General features: G+C 34.8%; 1 protein-coding gene across 2 annotated transcripts in view; it reads right to left on the bottom strand.

Annotated features, from left to right (window-relative positions):
* LOC127833443 (cell adhesion molecule 2-like) overlaps positions 1–20,726 on the bottom strand; it is a 42,178-nt gene extending 21,452 nt beyond the window's left edge. For both annotated transcript variants that reach the window (XM_052358711.1, XM_052358712.1), the window contains exons 1-4: positions 20,581–20,726; positions 6,094–6,456; positions 3,059–3,430; positions 2,341–2,622 (exon numbers count right to left, since the gene is read on the bottom strand). In XM_052358711.1, coding sequence (XP_052214671.1) covers positions 2,341–2,622; positions 3,059–3,430; positions 6,094–6,456; positions 20,581–20,644 — 1,081 coding nt within the window. In that variant the 5' untranslated portion in view covers positions 20,645–20,726. The remainder of the gene's footprint in view (positions 1–2,340; positions 2,623–3,058; positions 3,431–6,093; positions 6,457–20,580) is intronic.
* Positions 20,727–22,327: the final 1,601 nt, after the last annotated feature.

The raw sequence follows: 22,327 nt of genomic DNA, 5'->3' as shown, positions 1-22,327 counted from the left end.
CAATTATATTATATTAATATCATTGGTAATAAATTAACTGCCTTCAGTTAGTTGAAATATTTTCCTTTCACCAAACAATTAATGGTCTTCCTGTTACAATTTAAAGGTATCATCTCATTAGGTCTTATAAAGTAAGAAATATGATAGTCATAAGAGAAAACAAGAGTGCCAAACTGTCACAAGATACGCCTGTTTGAAGGTTTTGGACAACTTGATAACTTTACCATGACCCATATTTGAACTTGACCTACATATCATCTAGACAAAACTTCTGACCAAATTTGGTGAAGATCAGATGAAAACTTCTTCCATTAGAGAGCGGACACCATGCTAATTGCTTGAAATGCACTAAGTGACCTAGTGATCTAGTTTTTGACCCAGCATGACCCATTTTTGAACTTGACCTAGATATTGTCTAGACACAACGTCTGACCAAATTTGGTGAGATTGGATGAAAACTACTTCAATTAGAGAGCGGACACCATGCTAAATGCTTGAAATGCACTAAGTGACCCTGTGACCTAGTTTTTGACCCTGCATGACCCATATTCGAACTTGACCTAGATATTGTCTAGATACAACTTCTGACCAAGTATGGTGATTATCTGGTGAAAACTACTTCTATTACAGAGCAGACACCATGCTAAATGCTTGAAATGCACTAAGTGACCCCGTGACCTAGTTTTTGACCCGGCATGACCCATATTCAAACTTGACATAGATATTGCCCAGATACAACTTCTGACCAAGTTTGGTGAAGATCAGATAAAAACTACTTCAATTAGAGAGCGGAAACCATGCTAAATGCTTGAAATTCAATAAGTGACCCTGTGACCTAGTTTTTGACCCGGCATAACCCATATTCGAACTTGACCTAGATATTGTCTGGATAAAACTTCTGACCAAGTTTGGTGAAGTTCGGATGAAAACTATTTGAATTAGAGAGCGGAAACTGCTGTGGACGCCACCTGTCCGCCGCCATGGTGAAACTATAATACGTCCCGTTTTTTTAAAACGGGCGTATAAAAAAGGGAAGGGAATAACAAATGAACTAACAATATTATTGATGTTGAAAAAACCCCACTGATTTTATATTGAAAATAAGTGCATTTGATAATTTGGACTTCTGGTTTGAGACAAAACTTCTGTTGTTGTTTTTTAACAAAATGCAGGAATTATCATTTTAATGTTTATGACCATGCTTTAAATTGGAACGTATATTGTGGTATAGAATGTATATTATTTTGGCATTCAGGTGATTGTCTTTCCATTGGTAGGGAAAACACATACAAACAATTACGGACCACATGACCATCACATGACCATAGATATGTCACATGACTCTCGATCTATGGTCAGCTGAGTGGTCACATGACCACAGAACAAGGTGTGCGCACAAAGTGAACATAAACAACAAAACTTATCAACATTCAACAAACATGAACAAGCTACATAATATTCCAATTAAAAAGAATTATTTTGCTGGTTGGTCAATCCTGCTTATAAAGAAAAAGACAAGAAGATCTTTATGTAAGCCACACCCTGAGTAAACAAGGTTTAATGCATGTGTATAAAGTATTGTCCCAAGTAAGTCTGCGCAGTTCACACAAGAATATCAAAGAGGACACTTTCGTCTGTCATGGAATTGTTTGTTCAAAGGAAGTCTCTTACAAACACAACTCCCGTCTAGGTAGAAAGTATTGCTTGGATGAGCCTGTGCTAACACTGGCTAGGCTGAACTGAGACAATACTTTATGCACATGTTATTAACTCTTCCAGTGCTGGAACCGGATTTTGAAGACCTTTGCAAACAGTTTGGATCCAGATGAGACGCCACAGAACGTGGCGTCTCATCTGGATCCAAACTGTTTGCTATTCTGATAGTATTCTTTGAAAAAAATCAAAGAAAATGCTAATTTAAGAAATTCAGCAGACAACATTTTAGCAGACGACAAATTTCCCAGCATGCAAAGGGTTAAGCCCAGTTTTCCCAGAGTGATGCTCATATGGTGTCATTAGTAGTGATAAGTTAGTGTTTTGATTTTTTACTGTCAAAGAAGGTAAATTGTTGAATTCTAGTATAACAGAATTAAGCTATATAAGCTATGTGACAAAGCTCACACACACTATTTGGCTAAGCTTTCTAGAGTTACAAAGATTCAATGTCAGTGCAAAGTTACTTGAGATGTATAATAAACAATCATTAAAGAGGGACCAAATCTAAAACTATAGTGGCGAACAAGGCAAAACTGAATATTTGTTTACAAAGTAACCAATGATAGTAATCATTATCATAATTTCCTGTAGAAACCGCCATAAAGAATTTTTTAACATACTGACCTACAAGTATTTCTGTGCTTGCATTAGTTGTTTGGTTAACACCCTTGATCAGATTGTACGCAACACACGTGTAGACCCCTTTGCTGTTCAAGGTCAGGTTTCGGAGCACCAGCTGGTTTCCCACACCCAACTGGGTCCTATTGGTGTTGTTAGACTCATATGTCCAGTAGTATTCTGGTGCTGGATTGGATGTGGCTGTGCATGACAAGGTAAGTGACGGATCTCCATCTGTGTACTGACTGGCATCTGGAACCTTTCTCAGGCTACTGATCGTTGGTTTGTCTGTAAATTTTATTGAAGTTAAAACATACCACACATTACAGTAGCCATTTTATATACAAGTGGGTTCTTACAAAAGCGGAGTTTGCAAAACTTTATTTTGTTGTTGGATTTTGTTAAAACTGCATTTTACTCAAAGCACAGTGGCCATTTTGACAGACTGTGCAGATCTTCGCAATTTACCATTATTTACAGCACAAAAGTATGTATCTTGACTTCAATCCTACATGAGATTGGCCCACAAATATCCAAAAGTGAGTTTCAAACTTGTAAAAATTGTGAAAACTTGAGTTTGATGGTTAGATCTTTTTAATAAGTCAGCATGGCAATAATTTTTTTATATAATAACATCTGTATGTCAAGGGCCACTCAAATAGTAGTTATAAAAGCCCAGAACCCCCTTCAATGGACATTGCCAACACAAACATGCAACACTTACACATTACAGCAATCTGCTGTGTCATTTTGTATCCTTGACCTACTGCGTTGAACGGCTGATCCTGGTTCACTGTACACCTCACCACAAACCAGTGCATGTCTTTGGTAAGGGTCAAGGTGAGTGTTGACAATCTAGTTTTGGAACATGTTCTCCCAGCAACAGTAGAATTCTGTGGAGCTCCAGCTGTAGCCTTGTTAGAAACATCCTCTGCTGTTGTGCTTCCATTAAGATAGTAGAACCAAGACAGATTGCCAACTGGGGTATTCCCAACATCCCCTTGACATGTGAAGGTAACTGTGTCACCTTCTACTAGATTTGTTGCAGGGGAAAATGTTATGTTGTTTCTATCTTCACTTCCGAACTGCGGAGCAACTGAAATTAAATTTAACAATCAAGAAAACTCAATTAAAAAGAAGAATACTTATAAGTGTGCTGCATATATCTTTGGCTTTGTATGGCCAACTATACATGTAGGTATGAACGTTTCTTATTTTAAACAATATCATTTACAAGGGCTGTTTGTAAAACATGCATGCCCCCCATATGGGCTGTCCGTTGTAGTGGCAGCCATTATATTACGCAGCCAATACGTTTTTTGTCACTGTGACCTTGACCTTTGACCTAGTGACCTCAAAATCAATAGGGGTCATCTGCGAGTCATAATCAATGTACCTATGAAGTGTCATGATCCTAGGCAAAAGCGTTCTTGAGTTATCATCCGGAAACAATTTTACTGTTTCGGGTCACTGTGACCTTGACCTTTGACCCAGTGACCTGAAAATCAATATGGGTCATCTGCGAGTCATGATCAATGTACCTATGAAGTTTCATGATCCTAGGCGTAAGCGTCCTTGAGTTATCATCCAGTAACCACTTAACTATTTCGGGTCACAGTGACCTTGACCTTTGACCTACATGTAGTGTACCTGAAAATCGATAGGGGTCATCTGCGAGTCATGATCAATCTACCCATTAAGTTTCATGATCCTAGGCATATGCGTTCTTGAGTTATCATCTGAAAACCATTTTACTATTTCGGGTCACCGTGACCTTGACCTTTGACCTAGTGACCTCAAAATCAATAGGGATCATCTGCGAGTCATGATCAATCTACCCATGAAGTTTCATGATCTTAGGCATATGCGTTCTTGAGCTATCATCCAAAAACCATTTTACTATTTCGGGTCACCGTGACCTTGACCTTTGACCTAGTGACCTCAAAATCAATAGGAGTCATCTGCTAGTCATGATCAATCTACCTATGAAGTTTCATAATCCTAGGAGTATGCGTTCTTGAGTTATCATCCGAAAATCATTTTACTATTTCTGGTCACCATGACCTTGACCTTTGACCTCAAAATCTATAGGGGTCATCTGCGAGTCATGATCAATCTAGCTATAAAAATTCATGATCCTAGGCATATGCGTTTTATGAGTCATCATCCCAAAACCATTTTACTATTTCGGGTCACCGTGACCTTGACCTTTGACCTAGTGACCTCAAAATCATTAGGGGTCATCTGTGAGTCATGATCTATCTTACGATGAAGTTTCATGATCCTGGGCGTATGCGTTCTTAAGATATCATCCGGAAACCATTTTACTATTTCGGGTCACCGTGACCTTGACCTTTGACCTAGTGACCTCAAAATCAATAGGGGTCATCTGCGAGTCATGATCAATGTACCTATGAAGTTTCATAATCCTAGGCGTATGCGTTCTTGAGTTATCATCCGGAAACGATTTTACTACTTCGGGTCACCGTGACCTTGACATTTGACCTAGTGACCTCAAAATCAATAGGGGTCATCTGCGAGTCATGATCAATGTACCTATGAAGTTTCATGATCCTAGGCCCAAGTGTTATTGAGTTATCATCCGGAAACCACCCGGTGGACGGACCGACAGACCGACCGACCGACATGTCAGCGCCCTCACACTACTTTGGGGGAGGGGGTCCGCAGCCCTTAGGAGGGGGAATTTTCGCGGCGTTTCCCTTTTAGGGGGATTTTTTTTTACTTACTCTCTCTTCATTACATTTGTACATGTTTGCACTATATGCATTGCATTTTTCATAATTTAGTATGTTTGCAAAAATTAAATTGAAATAGAATTGAGATATAATAAAAATGAGACACATCTTCTTTAAAAAAAAAAAAATATTTTTTTTTTTATTTATTTTTTTAATGGGGGGGATTTTTCCCCAAAAAAGGGGAAAAAGTATACTTTTCAGGTGGATTTAATAGATTGAGGGCCCTGCATGTGCAAAGCAATATACCCCCTCTTCTTCGAAGGGGAGCATAATAAAATATCACAATCAGGGCATTAAACACAAAGTCATGGTGGACACGTCTTGTTAACCAGAGTTCAACTTGAACTGCCAATGTGAAATGATTCTTAAAATTTCTATGAAATCAGCTTTGTCACATGCTGACAAGGATGAGTTGAATCCAGAATACTAAAACTAAGTAAGCTACTTGAACATAATAAACTAGGGTTAATCAAATAATGTGGATAAGTTTTGATTTTCTTTTAATTAAATTAAATAACACCTCAAATGTTTTCAGCATATCATACTGTCAACTTCTCACCAAGACATTAAATCAGTTTGATAATTTTTAATTTATCACTTCAATCGATTTAATAACAACCCATCTTATAAACTTTTACTTAACTATTCAAAAATGTTTATTTGATTTAAATTTAAGGATCCTATGATTGTATATTAATATGAAGCCATAAGTTTAGAACCGGTGAACAAACTTAACCGATGCTGAACTGGAAACCCATTTTGGTCTGCAAGCTAAGCTGAATAGCAATTTGAACTAATTATTTCAGCGCTCTGTAATCTTGCACTTCCCCATTTCTATTAATCTTTTAGTTTATGCAATACTCATCTTACCATGCCAATATTCTGGAAGAACCAGTTGTCTTACAAATGTGTTTGTAATAAAGTGCTTGATGGAACCTGAACAATTTTTTTATGACAAACCAAAGATTTTCAGTATTTAATTATTTATTAATATTAATAATACCTTTGATATCTATTGTCTGTGGTTGTGACGACAGTATTTTCTCTTCTGTTGTGAAGATTTTTATTTCCCAATTATAAACTCCGTTGTCAATGCACTCCAGCAGGCTGAATTTCACTGTCACCGTCCTGCTGACTCCTGGAGTCACTGACACCACGGCACTGAGGCGTGGACCCACAACAGTGTCATAAAATGTTGCGTTAACATTAACAGCAAAAGTTGGAATCTGCATAAAGTTAACTGAGGTTTTCTTTAATATAACAGTATAATAATATTCTGCCTGTCCAGGCAGGGTACAGTATAACTCAAAGGGCTGACCCAATGTTGGTACATCAGACTGACCACACTGAAGAGTCTGACAAGAACCTGAAAAATAACACAAAATAAATAATAACAATAAGAATATTTTAAATGGTAAACATGGTCAATATACAAGTTAAAAGCATTGATTAAAGACCTGAACACAAGGGACAAAGGCCTGAGACTTAAAGGAAATAGACTGTTTGGAGCACCTGATAGCCTAGATTTTCAAACAAATTATTATCATTTTCACTAACTAGTCTTCTGACCAAGTTTCATGATATTTGAGCAACAAAATCTAGTTTCAATACTGTTCACAATCATCTTGTTGAATTTGATCAAGTGACCGAGTTTTAACCCCCCACCCCACCCCCACCACCCAAGTGATCCAGATTCAAACACAGCCAATATATAATTGTGAATTTTTTTGCCAAGTTTCATGAAGATTGGGGAAAATGCCACCTCTATAGTGTTGAGAAAATTTGACAATTAACAAGGGACTACATTCCATCGAAGAACATTAATCACACAACCTCACTGGTAGCATGTTGTGCTAGGCTGAGATGAGTTGTTAATAATTTTCAACTTATTAACTCAAGAAATGTATGTCATTATACTCATAGTATTGAAAAACACAAATAAGACTCCAACAGATATAATGGAGTCAGATTAACTTACACAAGGAATGTAAGCAATGTAAACGAATAATAGACGACAACCACCTGTAAACTGGCCTATATTTATTTTTGCCTTCGATAGTGGAATGTCCATAATAATTGTTACACAAATTACAGAGCACAATGAAGTGCTATGGTGAAGTCAGAATATTTGAGGTTACAAATTAAATTAGAAAATAGTTCATTTGTGCAATCATAATACATGAAAGAACGTTCACATAGCGTAAATATTTTGGACTCAATATATGCATGGTTAACAAGATGCGTTTGTGAAACACAATATCCCCCTATATGACGTTTGACCTTGAAGGATGGCCTTGACCTTGTGAAGGATGACCTTGACCTTTCACCACTCAAAATGTGCAGCTCCATGAGATACACATGCATGCCAAATATCAAGTTGCTATCTTCAATATTGCAAAAGTATTCATAAAATAAGCGATTTGGGCCACATATATTTGACCTCTGACCTTGAAGGATGACCTTGACCATGACCTTTCACCACTCAAAATGTGCAGCTCCATGAAATGCACATGCATGCCAAATATCAAGTTGCTATCTTCAAAATTGCAAAAGTATTTATAAAATAAGTGACTTGAGCCACATATATTTGACCTCTGACCTTGAAGGATGACCTTGACCTTGACCTTTCACCACTCAAAATGTGCAGCTCCATGAGATACACATGCATGCCAAATATCAAGTTGCTATCTTCAATATTGCAAAAGTATTCATAAAATGAGCGATTTTGGCCACATATATTTGACCTCTGACCTTGAAGGATGACCTTGACCTTTCACCACTCAAAATGTGCAGCTCCATGAGATACACATGCATGCCAAATATCAAGTTGCTATATTCAATATAGCAAAAGTTATTGTAAAATGTTAAAGTTGGCGCAAACAGACCAACCAACAGACCAACAGACCAACCAACCAACCAACAGAAAGGGCAAAAACAATATGTCCCCCACTACTATAGTGGGGGACATAAAAATTTATCCTTCTTGTATTATGTTTTATGTTAAAACTTAAGGTCTGTAAATAAGGCAAAAGATTTGTTTTTCTGTACTTATTGTACTGGTATATAATAATAATTGTGCTTAACTTACATGTAATTTAATTGAAAAAGTTATTTATAATTAGAAAATGTATTTTTATTTTATAATTAATTAATTAATGCTGTGTGCCAAATAAATGACATAATAAATGTTAACTTTTCTTATTATAATAATGGCGACATGAAAAGTAAAATGTTTTAAGTTGTTGAATGAATTATGAAAAATTTACTCAATTGATTTAATACATGAATGCAACAACATAAAACCAATGTTACTTGTAAGCATAGAATTATAAAAATTATTGTTGTGAGCAATAGTCTATTCAAAACATGAGTAACCTATATGAACAACAGCCTATTGACAAGATTAATGACCATAATGTTTTAAATCAATTTGTGAACTCTCTGTCACTGGACCTGTGTACATGTATGACAATAAACATTCAAGCCCTATCTCAACATAACCAGGTGGACACCATGTATGATCTGTAATAGGCAATTAAGCAGGTCACAAATGCTATTAAAACACAATGTACATCACCATGAGGAGTCCCAGATGATAGCTTAAGTTCATATTTGACAGCAACAAGAAGGCCATTACCCTGAGGGGTTACAAATAAATCATGCTTAAATCTGTCAATTTTAAACAGTTACCCCTAATAAATGTTTCAGTTAATTTTTCCCTGAGTTAATTAATTAAAATAACACTGGTAAAACACCTTATAGCATAAATACATGTAGTTTTAAATCTACAAGTCTAATCAGTATTAAATAATATGCGAAAAAAACAGTCGCTTTTTACTCTGCAAATAGTCATTTTGTGAATTTAACAGTGACAATAGCATAAAGTCACTGATATGTTCATGTCTTAAAAAAGTTAAAATGCCATAACTTCAAAACGAAAATATCAGTCAATTTTTATCATAACAGTGCTAACACCATACCGTGCTCCCTTTATTTGCTTTTCAAGTTTGAATGCATATAACTGGTTAAGATAAACAATATACTGAATATAAAACTTATCAATTATGTTTGTTATTAGGATATCATGTATTGTGTACACAATGCTGTCAATATTGACATTTACTCCACAAACAGGCTGGTACCCATAAAGCTCCTAATTTTGTGATATTAATAACACAATGCAGGCCAGCCTTAGCACAGATAGGAGAAAAGCTCTGAGATAACACTGAACCATTTGTATTCACACATAGAGACAAGGCAATGTCCCACTAATTGCTACAGCAATAAAATGTGATTCACAACCCTTTGTCTGATCCAACCCTTTGTCTGATCCACCAACACTCAACACTATTCCACTCAACTAAGGATTGTTTTCAGACTCTTAAAGGCTCAAACTTTCATAAAATATGACATTCTTTTCTTTAGGTACATGTATCTGCAGGATTGGTCAAGAAATGACAATAATGTGTGAATTCTGTCAAACATGATTTTCAGACACTACGTTAAAAGTGTGGAATGGACACATTGGTCTACAAAAAGCAAGTGAGTTGTAACATTCAAATACATGCACACTGTGTAATTGATTAAATATTGCATTGTTTTATTATAAGAATCAACAACATAACTTTTTGATTGATAAGTTTGATATAATTGCATGTGAGACATTTCAAATTACATTACCCATAAAAAAATCTTAACATGTCAAAGGTTTCATAAGAAAGTTTTGCAACATATATATAATTGGTAACCCATCAGATAAGTTTTCTGAACCACAAGGGCACAAAATAAGACCAGTTATTAAATTCCAAAGTTTGTTCTCAACAATCAAATTTAGCCAAGCAATGATGAAAATCCATCTGAACAGTTCTATTGCTGAAAAAATGCCAGAAATTTGAACTTTATGGATCAACAAACAGATCAATATCTATCAATTATATACCAATTTAGATTTTATAGCCCAACCAACCCTTCAGACTGGATTATTCTTGCATAATAATTTCTCTAGGTGAGAGGAAAATTGCATTTAGACTTTTCATAGTATAAATAGCATTCACTTCACACTTCTATCCTGAATAAACTTATCACCTTTGGGTCAATTAACTTAAACATTCTTCAAAATCTTAAACAAATAGAGAGATACTGCATTGATGGGAGAGTATGTGGGCAACAGAACTATGTTTTCAAACAATTAGAACATTAAGTGTCTTCGCTCTACTTTTTCAAAATTATTTTTTTTTTAGATTGAAACACTAGCTTTTAAATTAAAGAGAAACGTGTGATGCTGAAAAAAAAATCAGAGGCAACAATTCTACCATGGAGGTAACGCATGTGAATCTTGTTTAAGTTACATCGTTACTGATTTAGCAAGTCTGTGACATTACCATTTCACAGCAGACAAATTTGTTGGCCAGTGGTCTGGCGTATCACACCTAATGAAACCTTTGTGAAATTCACCATATTTTGGAGTCATCTGCTAATAAACTTTTAAATGTAATATACTCTTTTGTAAAAAATACTACAACAAGGGACAAAATTGTCACAAAACCAGGTTTTCATTGTGAAAAAAAAATCTGATAAAGGGAGAAAACTCAAACTGAACTTTTGAAATGACCAAAAAAAATTACCTCCCTTTGTAAGTTTTTTTTTTTTAAATCTATTTTTAGTCGTGGCGACCTTGACATTGGAGATATTGACGTGATTCTTTCATGGGACACACCGTCCCATGATGGTGAACAAATGTGCCAAATGATTTTAAAATCTCACAATGAATGACATAGTTATGGCCAGGACAAGCTCATTTATGGCCATTTTTGACCTTTGAACTCAAAGTGTGACCTTGACCTTGGAGATATCGACGTAATTATTTCGCGCGACACACCGTCCAATGATGGTGAACAAATGTGCCAAATGATTTTAAAATCTGACGATGAACGACATAGTTATGGCTCGGACAAGCTCATTTATGGCCATTTTTGACCTTTGAACTCAAAGTGTGACCTTGACCTTGGAGATATCGACGTAATTATTTCGCGCGACACACCGTCCAATGATGGTGAACAAATGTGCCAAATGATTTTAAAATCTGACAATGAACGACATAGTTATGGCCCGGACAAGCTTATTCCGCCAGCCCGCCAGCCAGCCCGCCCGCATTCGCCAATCTAATAACCAGTTTTTTCCTTCGGAAAACCTGGTTAAAAATAAACAACTTTCAATTCTATTATGACCTTTTGCAAGCCAACTGTGCCCTCTTGATCGTTCAAATTTTACCCACAAGTTTTGTTTTATTCGATTTTGTGACAAACACTGCCAATCGAAAGCCTGTCAATAATGTTACTTATAATTTGAGCTGCAGACAGCATGCATCGCAACTAATTTTTACCATTCACTAATTGATTGTTTTTATCTTTTCCAAGAAAATTAATCATTATCCTTGATCAAAATAAATTGACAACCTTAACTAATTGGTGCAGCAGACATTAGTGTTTTCAAAAAGAGGCTATGTGCATGTTACAGTTTTTGGCCAACTGGAAATCCATTACCAAAAACGTTGGAAAAAGCAAATCAGTTTCATTACTTTTTAGTAATATTGTTGTATTAGGCCTATAAAAAGCCAGCTGTCTTTGTTTTTAAGGCCAATTCAGGCCTATTGTTTGTAACTATCCACCCAAGATTAGCACATAATGCCATCATAATGGTACAGAAGTACAGCAAATGAATTAAGTAATTTGAATACAGACAAATGCATGTTTATTTATGTTTTTATTTTACTTTTATCTGATTTCCAGAAAAATATGTTGTACATGTTTCATTCGATCTAAATTTTAATTCAGTGTTAAAATTATGTGGTAATCAGTAGTAATTATAATCACATAGCCAGATGCATTTTCGTCAGATTAAGTGTTTATTCATAGTGAAAGGCAAATACCCATTACAACTAGAAGTCAATTCCCTGCATGTAAAATCTTAAATAGATTAATTTCCCATTATGAAAATGGTGTGTCTTTTTTTACACATTTATTGTCAATTTTGGTCAGGATTGGTCTTAATAAATAAAAAAAATGTGTTTCTTGTGCAAAGTGAAATAAAATATAGTGTATAATATACAATTTCATGTTAACAGAACTCTTGTAGCTGTATTTACAAACAACATTTGTTTTTAACCAATCTTTTACAATACACAGCCATACAACTTGATACAAAAGACATACAATGCAGAAAAATTCAAATATCAGTAAAAAATCTATGAAACACCTCCTTGAATTTCTTGTGCATGAATTTAAGTGTGCAACATAAATTTCTACTTGACTAATTTGTATGTAACATTTGTGAAAATGATGCCATAAAGATTGCAATTTAATATTGATAATGACATTGATATCATGTCTATTCCACTCCATTGAAACCTGTAAACGACTATACAAACAAGCTCATGTTACCAAAAATATATGTGGAATATTGAGTAGTTTACTCTTTGTGTTGTGATATAATGAAATCAAGCCCCTGTCACACTTCATATCCTTACATTTTTTTGTTAAATTGGGAATCGAGCAATCATTAACAGATGTCATGACAGTCACACCTTCTTCACCTGATCCAATAAACTTTTTTTCCTCAATGATTAGTCATGCCTGTTTCTTTGAAATGTGTTGTGAAATGCAGACATGCCATTATTGATAGTTATCAGCAATGTGGTCAGTGCAAGCAAAAATAGCAGGTGTATCAGTAAAGCAATCAAAATATTCCCCACTTTCTGGTATCTGTTTCTCAATATTGTCTGGATACTTACCTTAAGGGTGAATGCAAACAAATTATCAAATGATGTTCATTTTATCTGATAGATGAATATCTCTGATCGATTTCATGACTGAGTAATTGTTGTTAAATTCATATGAATAATTCTGACATATCTGAACTAATACAATTTTTGTGACAAATTACTATATGTATTAAAACAATTTACCTTCCTTTTTTAACATTCACCCTATCTTATCTATATGTATGTATGAATGGTTGAACAGTCGCAATATTATAACATACAGTCATACATGTAAAGTAAATGTTTTGTAACAAAGCCCACCGAGATGATTTGTAATGTAACACTGTATTGTTGTTGTTGTTGACAAAAATATGTCCATTGAGGTCATGCTAATTAGAACTACAATAGTACTAAATGTAACCAATTCTACCACAAGATTTTCCAGTATCCTAAAATGACCATTATTGAATAAGTAAGGGAAAATTTATTAATGGGTAATAAATTTCAAAGTTAAGAAATTCTTTGATTGTTCATTGATTTTTTAAGAAGCTGAAAATCTGATTAATGTTTCTATTGTGGGTGAGTAAAAACAAGGTTTGAACAATTTTTAAAAAAACATGCATCTGCTTTTTTGATGTTAAGTAAAAAACTCACAAGTTAAGAAAGCCCATGGTTGTTAACACTTTGATAGGGTTAGTAAATAAAAATTCAAATGTATCCATTTTAAACAATAGCATAAATTAGTTGCATCCATTGACATAGTTTTTAGATGGTCGCTTTAGCGACCGTCTAATGTGCTTGATGTAAAATTCAGGTCGATACGGCCTGGGTATGATTAGCCCAATTCCCGCTTACACTACGCGCGAAGAAAGAGTTGTATAATTTATGCAAGAGGTTTGAGTTCTCCAATTATGTTTATTCACAAATGGAAACATTATATTAATATCGTGTTAAATGCAATAGTTTCGAATGGTGTTTTATAGAAAAGAATAAAAAAAACAATGATCGTATTGCACGTGTCGCGGAGGAGATTGTTTATGAATGATTAAAATAGTCCACTTTCTGCTGCGTCTGCGTGACGTAGTATTTTCGCTCATCTCATTCATAAATCTGAGGCTGGCGATAAACAAAGGGTGGTCCGGGTGAGAATTACGCACTAGTATAAGGTTACGCTTGTTTATATTCACAGGTCTCAATTAATAACACGTTGACCACGAGTTCAACAATTATTACCGGGATACGATAGACAACATAAAAATGATTCATTATCGCTGAAACTGTTAAAAAACATTTAAATATAACAAGAATATTCTCTAAAAAATGTAGTCTTGCTGTTTTGAAATAAGGTTTGGAATTTGGTTTCTAAATAACTTAATTAAAAACAAAAGTTTAATTATAGTGTTTTTTACTTTTAGTCGCATATTTACCGCATTATAATGTGTGTTATAATAGGCAACCCATACATTAGTAAAATTCAATCTGCCTTCGCACATAGAAGGAATGGGTCAATTAGGTGCTGCGTTTCCTTTGCTTACTTCAGTTAGAGGTCAATTCTTTACGTAAAAGCAATCACAAGGCCCCGGCTTCAGAGGAATTGCGGAGCGTTCTTACATAATTAAAGTCGTAGTCGCATGGTATTTGCGTTTAGCGTCCTATTTGGTCACGTGGTTCTTTTTCGCGGGTGTTTTGGCATTCATGATATGAGGCTATTAATAGATGCGCCTGTCGATAAACAAAGGAAAGTTTACGGGCGATAACAACGCAATAGGTTACGCTCTCACATACAACTCAATGACGTAGTACAGGTCGTAAATTGAGAGATTTGGGAAAAAGTTGACGCTTATTTATATTCTCAATTTATAAAACGTTGAACATAAGTTCAACAATAACTTCAGCGATACGTTAGACTGAAAAAAATCATAATCGCTTAACCCGAATATAACAAATAATTTATAATAATAATACGAATGACCTGTTTCATAACCTCGTTGAAGCTACTACATCGGGTATTTCTGGAAAGCGTTCTTGGTTCTCAACACATAGCGGCGACATTTTGTATTTACGGGTGCTAGCAACGCAATAGTAGAAGCTTAGTAGAAGGGTTAGCTTGTTTATATTCACAGTTCTCAATACATTGACAGTTGGATATGAGTTCATCAATTACTCAGGCATACTATAGGCAACCTCGAAAATGCTTTATAATCGCTAAAACCGAAAACAACTAAATATATTATATTAAATATATTTATAACAATACATGTCTTATACGCCGACTTTGAGATAAAGTTAGCAATTTACTTTTCTAAACAATTGAATACAATTAAACAAAAGTTAAACTATTGTGTTGTGTTTTTCACTTGTAAGCTGCATATTCACCGCATGAAATGTGTGTTAGCATTGTCAAACCACACATTAGTGTGAGTAAATAAAAAATATACTACGGGAGAGCACTTCATATGTGTCCTCATATGCCTTGTTATGAGTATCTTTCTTCATTATCGAAATATATCGTATGTTTATATTTGATTTAAACGCAGTTTTCTTTCGTCACATTTAAATCACACGTCAATAGCGCCGTCATGCGAAAATGGGTCTTATGCGTTTCGGCAAGCGTTTGTTAAACCCAACATGTGCTCTTGCGCAGTCAGGCCATAGGCGACGCTGTTCGCTTTAAAATCACTCAATATGTTATGTTTCTCCTTACCAGAAGGAGGGATAGCTGAGTGGGCTATTTATATGAAGGGCGCATATGGAATAAGACCCATTTTCGCATGACGAGGGTCATTACAAATCTCATTGCGAATTGAAAATCCCACATTTAAAAACAATGCTTTTTGATACAAAATTGAATTCAAAATAGCAAACTTGTTAATAATGGCAGCCTATCGACGCATTAAGGAATGATTTCCAGACGTGCTGACCAAGTACGGCAAACATTGTGGTATGATAATTAAACGATTTTCTCTTATCGTGACACTATACTATTTCGCTAATGATTGTTTTCTCATCTTGGAGGCGAAATTAAAATTCTGCGAGATGGATTGTAACGCGTAATTGTAACAGGGCCACAATTTGTGTCGTTTGAGAATACAGAGAGTAGTCCGGAATTTCTTACACTGAACAGTGCTACATCCTTTGAATTGAGCACATACGCAGTGATGTAGCAAAAATTCAGAGGTTGTATCTCGAATCAGCTTATTAAATATTCGAAAATATTCATGCGTGTCTGTTGGCGTTATGTTAAAGTCACTAAGATGAAAACTGAAACAGCTTCGCCTAAAAGCGCATTAGTGCTCTATACCTATGTTTATGTTAGCGTTGTTGACACCGTGTGAACTGCTCGGGTAACAAGTAAAGCATAAACAGCAATGTTTATATACTTTTATTCCTCCATATACAAGATACGAAGATTATTGTATATTTTGAATTTGTATATGGTGTCAAAAATCAAAAGTTTTGTACACGGAACTTTCATTATGAATTTATATTCTTGGTGAGATAGTCATTTGATATTAGAAAAAATATTCCTTTAATATGATGGTGACTGCAAATTTTCTTTATATTAAGTTCTCATTACCATTTTCATCATACTTTCTTTGCTTTCAGAACTTCCAAAAAAGCATGCTGTTTTTATTTTGTCTTAGTTATTTCTATGAAATAATAAGGATGATAAAAAGTGCACACAAAACTCGACCCGTGCGCTATGACACACACTTTTTTAAGTTGAATGGCGTGTGTTCATTTCAAACTTGCGATTGATTTTGAAAAATGAATTGCGTGTTAAATTATGCAATAGCGAACATCTTCAGTGCCTTCAGCGCTTTGATTAATTATGCTGTTATCAAACATGCACAAAGTCTGGTGGAGTTTTCTAGTCCATAAACTTTCACTTTAACCCTCTTATGCCTGGTGTTTAAGTCCCAGTTCGCAGAATAGATCGTTGTTTTGCATATAAATCGTATAGCAAGAAATAAACTTTACATAAATTCATTGAAATGTATTTTTTATCGATGTTGACATTGAAAACCAGGTCAAAATCTGTTTTGAATCTATAAATTAATATATAAATGATCATAAATACATGCAATAGGCGAAAATGATTGCAGCGTCGCAAATTATGCAAATTATATCTATATTTAGCTTTCGCTAAACATTATTAGCATATGAAAGATAAATACATACATGTACATGTAGATTAAGCAAAAACGTAGCATTGCAACTCAGTTTCCGTCTGTAACAGATTTATTTGCATCTGTTCTTACCTTCTCTTCGCTAACATCGCCCGTATCCGCAATTGTGTTTGTATAGGTTTGAATTAACGTGTTGAATCATGAATATTAATTAGGTTGTGTTCGTACTTTACTGTACTCGACCCCAAAATAAAAATCGCTATATTTTTTGTTTTCCACCTATTTCAACCGGATTTAAATATTTTTCAGTGATATCCTCCAGTGCTCCAGCTAGGATTTGAAAAGGGCAGGGGGGCTTTTTTGTCAAAAGGGCACGTTCGACGCGCAGTATCTTGTGAAAAGGGCACTTTTGACGCGCAGTATTTTGTGAAAAGGGCACGTTTAAGCGTGCGGGTGTTTCTGGAGTGCTTTTTATAGCATGTTCATTTATATGTTATAAATAATTGTATTATTCCCATTATTATTAAACCATTCAAATATAATGTCTACAATGAGGATTAAACCAATTACAATGTAATAAGAGATTTTGTAAAAAAAAAATAATTTTGGAGGGGGGCAGGGCGGAAGGGGGGGGGGCATTTAGCATTTATAAATCAGTATTTTTTTGCGCATTTGGAAAAGTACCGGTACCAGCCCTATTGGGAACATTGTATGCGAAAACCCATGAAATTGAGAAAATGTGCATGGTGAAGTCTTTATATTGGGATAAATTCAATTTGTACCTTATGCAAACAATTGATTTAGGTAAACATGTGTTTCTTCTGCATATTAATAAAATTACAACTCACTAAAAGCAAAGATAATTATTGCATTACCACAAAAGAATAGTGAATATTACTTCAATTGACATGAGACTGCATTTCCCAAATGCGCTTAATAATACATTACAATAGTATGTTCTGTTGACCTGAGTGACATCAGGGTTCGCCAAAACCGTCGGTCCGCCGGTCCTGACGGGCAAATTTTTCTCAGGACCGACAAGTGATTTAAGATAATCGGTCCGACTGACCGACACAATCGGATGAAAAATGGTTTCAAAAAGATCACTCAAAGTGTATTATGTGCTATTGGATTAATAGAAGGGAAATGCGTTTTGTTCAACTTCTGTCAAAATCCTTTTTTTTGTTTCCTTCATTTTGATGTTTTGATGTTACAAGTTGGATTAGAATTGACTATCACATGCGAGTTCAAAATCAACGGTCTTTGTTTAAAAAGCAACCGGGTGCGTCCGCCATTTTGTTTGTTTCATTTAATTTCTCCACAACAAAAAACGCATGAAAACTTGTTTCAACAGGCATTTGTGAGCATTTCTGTTAAATAGTTTCATTATTATATTGTTCTGAGAAGGATATATTTTAATTGACATACCAACAATTTCTGAAATCAAACGAAGTTTTTCCACCCAATGTACTATATTTCGGATAATTTAAAATTCGGACATGTGTTAATTTGTTGTTGATAGATTGTAGCATTATGTTTTGTGTTCAGACAACAATAATGGATGGTGGTAATTATCATGGGCCTTTCTATCAAGTAATAGGTGTGAAAGACTTTAATTTAATTGAACCTGGAAATTAACCACCTCAGCTAAGAGAAAATATTTTAACAATAGGTGTTGTTTTTGAACTTGGGAAATTGGCTAATAAACAGAAATTGAAGTAATCCAAAGTAGTGTGAATGGGTGTGTGCAATTATGTCAAACTTGATTGGATGTCACCCTAACTTTTCAAGAACACGGATTTGTAGAGCTGTGGAGGCTAAAAACAGTTTGACATGCCTTTGGTTTATATGTGGCTTATTATTAATATAATAATTGTTTCATTATATCGACTTTGGGCACGTTTTTATTGTATTTTAATTTGATCAAAACCAATTAACACCTAAAAGGTACTCTCTTTTGTTGTGTTTTGCTGTTATAGTTTAGTCGGACAGTGGGACTGACAGAAACTGATTCGGACTGACAAAAATGTCAAGTCTGTCAGTCCATATGACTGACAGATTTTTCAAGTTTTGGCGAACCCTGTGACATAATAGAGAATATGAGTTAAGGAAAAATAAAAGATTACATGATAAACTGCCAGTATTATGGAATTATTTCTAATAATAAGGTCAATCATGGCAAAATAAAAGATTACATGATAAACTGCCAGTATTATGGAATTATTTCTTTTAAAAAGGTCAATCATTTGTTTATAAATACAGGGTTACATTTGAGGAAACTGTTACCTTCATCTGACAAGGATTAAGTCAGATACAAGAAAATAAATCAATAAATCTGATACTGAATTAGTTCATATCCTCCAATTACCTTGAGTCGAGCATGACCCAAAGTAGATCACTTTGTTTACATTGAAAATGCGGCTCTCGTGATGATGTCACACGCATGCGCTCCGAGTATTTTGTTTTACTAACGTAGCTACGCTTGAAAATTATTATAGACACGACTAAAATAAGGAAAAAAAACAGTTTAATTGCATTGATAAATCTTACTTCAACTGAAATAGTCCAAATTTATGCCTTTTGTGTGCATTTTTTTTCGGTACTCTTCATTACACTTGCACATTAAATGCAGGCTACTGCGCAAGAGTCAACTCATAATTTCATGTATTTGACAGAAAATTCTTTTACCCTTTTATGATTCCCAGAAAATGTTGCATGGAACAATCTGTGCGCGCACATCGCAATAATAGGTGACATGCCGATATTCACATGTTCGGTGGGTTTACCCTGTCCCCATTGGATGATAATTTTATCATATCTTTTAATAGTAACATATATGCCGAAATTTTATTTGAACAAATTGCCAACATTGTTATTTTTTTCAATTCTTGAGCACTTTTTCGTGTCAATGTTGCTCAAAAGAAGATCAACCAATAAAACGGAAACTTGTTAAATGGTAAATAGAAGTTATAAAAAAAGTTAAATTAATCTTTCAGTTACTCTAAAATTGTTTAGTGAATTGAATTTTCGAAGTTTTGTTGACCTCATGCCTATTGCAATCGAGTAATCTCGCTTTTCGGATGTGACCTCTCGACTCAAGATTAACAACGCGCTTAGTGTATGTCATTGCGGATGTGTATGGAACTATAGGCTTTGTGTGGTTGAACACGCTGTAAATAAACACTTTTGACATGGATTTTACGGGAATGAAATAAATCTTTTCAGGTACATTGTTAATTGAGGGATTGTTTGAATTAAGTCAGAAATTATTTTAGTTGTTTCCTTAAACGCTCGACTCAAGGTAATTGGAGGATACAATTAAATTGAATTTGGTTTTAAAAATTTACAAGTAAAAACACCTGAACAGGTATGTTCAGGTTTCCATATGGTATTATATGTGCTTTTGCCATACTATAACTAATAAACATTCACAATATACTGAACAAACTCGTTCCGTCATAAAATATACATAGCTCAACACTCCCATTTCCATCGTTCGTGATTCAAATTGTACAACTGTAAGTGTAAGTTGAAATCAAACGAAAAACTGACACAATACTGTACAGGTATTATGTTAATTAAGGAATAAAACGAAACTCACCTTCATTTGTAATCAACATTAATACAACTACAATAAAAGATGATTTAGAAATATCCATTTTCATTTTGATTTTATCGAAATATTTGCGGAAAATATCACTTTTGAGTCACAGATAGTCAATGACTTCCTCTAGCATCCGCCATGACTCAAGTGTATTACCCACAATGCTTTGTTAAAAGTTGTTTACCTGGCTATAGAGGCACCAAGCGGGGAAATTTTACAGGTAATTTGCAAGGGAGACAGCCACACAATCATACCTAAAGAATTATTTCAAATTATATCTTTGTTGCAATTAAAACTCTAATTAATTTATTTATTAATTTATTTAACAATTATTTTTTTGTACGAAGGTTACAATTTAGTTGTGCCTTAGTATATTCTAATTGAATAATCGGGGCCATACCCAAAGATTGTTCTGCGTTTTAATTCAATCACAGCATGCTATGTATTTGAAAATAAACTATTCGAACGATATTTACCCGTGGTTTATCTCGGATAGTAAACATGACAACCTCAGTATCGTATCAGGACCAATAATGTGTAGGTTTTTTGTTTCATTCCACAATGGATAGCGACTGCCACTCAACATTATTTTTTTTTACTTTGAACAGAGACGTAGATAACAATCTACGTCTCTGCTTTAAAACATGCATTATGTCTAACAAGACTAAATTAGTTGGTAAAATATTATCTCGATGATGATAGATTTCCAATTAACCCATATAATTCACAAGATATGCCAGAAAATATGCTGCAACGTAACATTTGCTGTATCATTGATTTGTATAATTTAATACTAGTAATAGATTTACAAGCTTGCTTTCCACACCAGGTTTCAACCATCCTTATGAACAACAAAAAAAAGGTTGAAAACATGCACGTATTTGAAAACAGATTCAACGCCTTACCATGAGGGCATAGCCCGTTGAACTAATTTATATCTTTCATTATTACATGTTTGCATATCATAATTCAGACACAAACCAAACAAAGGGTGCGTTGTTTCTAAATTATGTTTTGGAAGGACCATTTCTGCACTTAACAAGTTATTTAACAGCACTATTTACTTACCCCGGTAGTTGCTACTAAAAGATGTTCACTTGTTATTCAGTATTATCTTAAGGGGGGGGGGGGATGCCGGAGGAACCCCATCTGTCCGGTATGGTATCCACCAACCAAACTCGCGTGCTTCTGGGAATTGGAAATGAACACAGGTCGCCCAAACATGCGTCGTTGATACCACCATGTCTGTGACATTAAATTGTATTACATTAACATAAACCCGAATGATGATGTGTTTATGTGAAACGATAGCCCACGGATATGAGTTTAACATGTAAACCATGTTAGTGTAATTCGCACTTGACCATAAAACGGTCCTGATAAGTTCACCTGAGCAAACATATGTCAACGGTCTGTTATTGTGGTCAGTATTTTTTGTGCATTTCAAAGTTTTATGAAGTCATTCCGCGACTGTGGTTGCATTATGTGAGGACCCAGAGTGTGTTTCAGCGCTCCCATCGGCAATGCATGTTGGGACGTATTTTATATTATAGCTTCACTATTCAGCGATTTGTATTTCGAGTGTTTTTACTTACAAATATTGTTTATGTTGGTGTGGTCTTGTGTTGTGACGGGAAGCCAGAGTCCCAGAAGAAATCCTCCAATTACCTTTCCGGTATGGTGACCACCAACCAAATTCACATGCCACCGCGAAAAAGGATTTGACTGTTGGTTATAAGCGCGT

This window comes from Dreissena polymorpha, chromosome 6 (genome assembly GCF_020536995.1).
Source record: "Dreissena polymorpha isolate Duluth1 chromosome 6, UMN_Dpol_1.0, whole genome shotgun sequence".
NCBI lineage: Eukaryota > Metazoa > Mollusca > Bivalvia > Myida > Dreissenidae > Dreissena > Dreissena polymorpha.
Note: the sequence above shows the minus strand (reverse complement) of the source record. Positions and strands in the feature narration are given on the sequence as shown.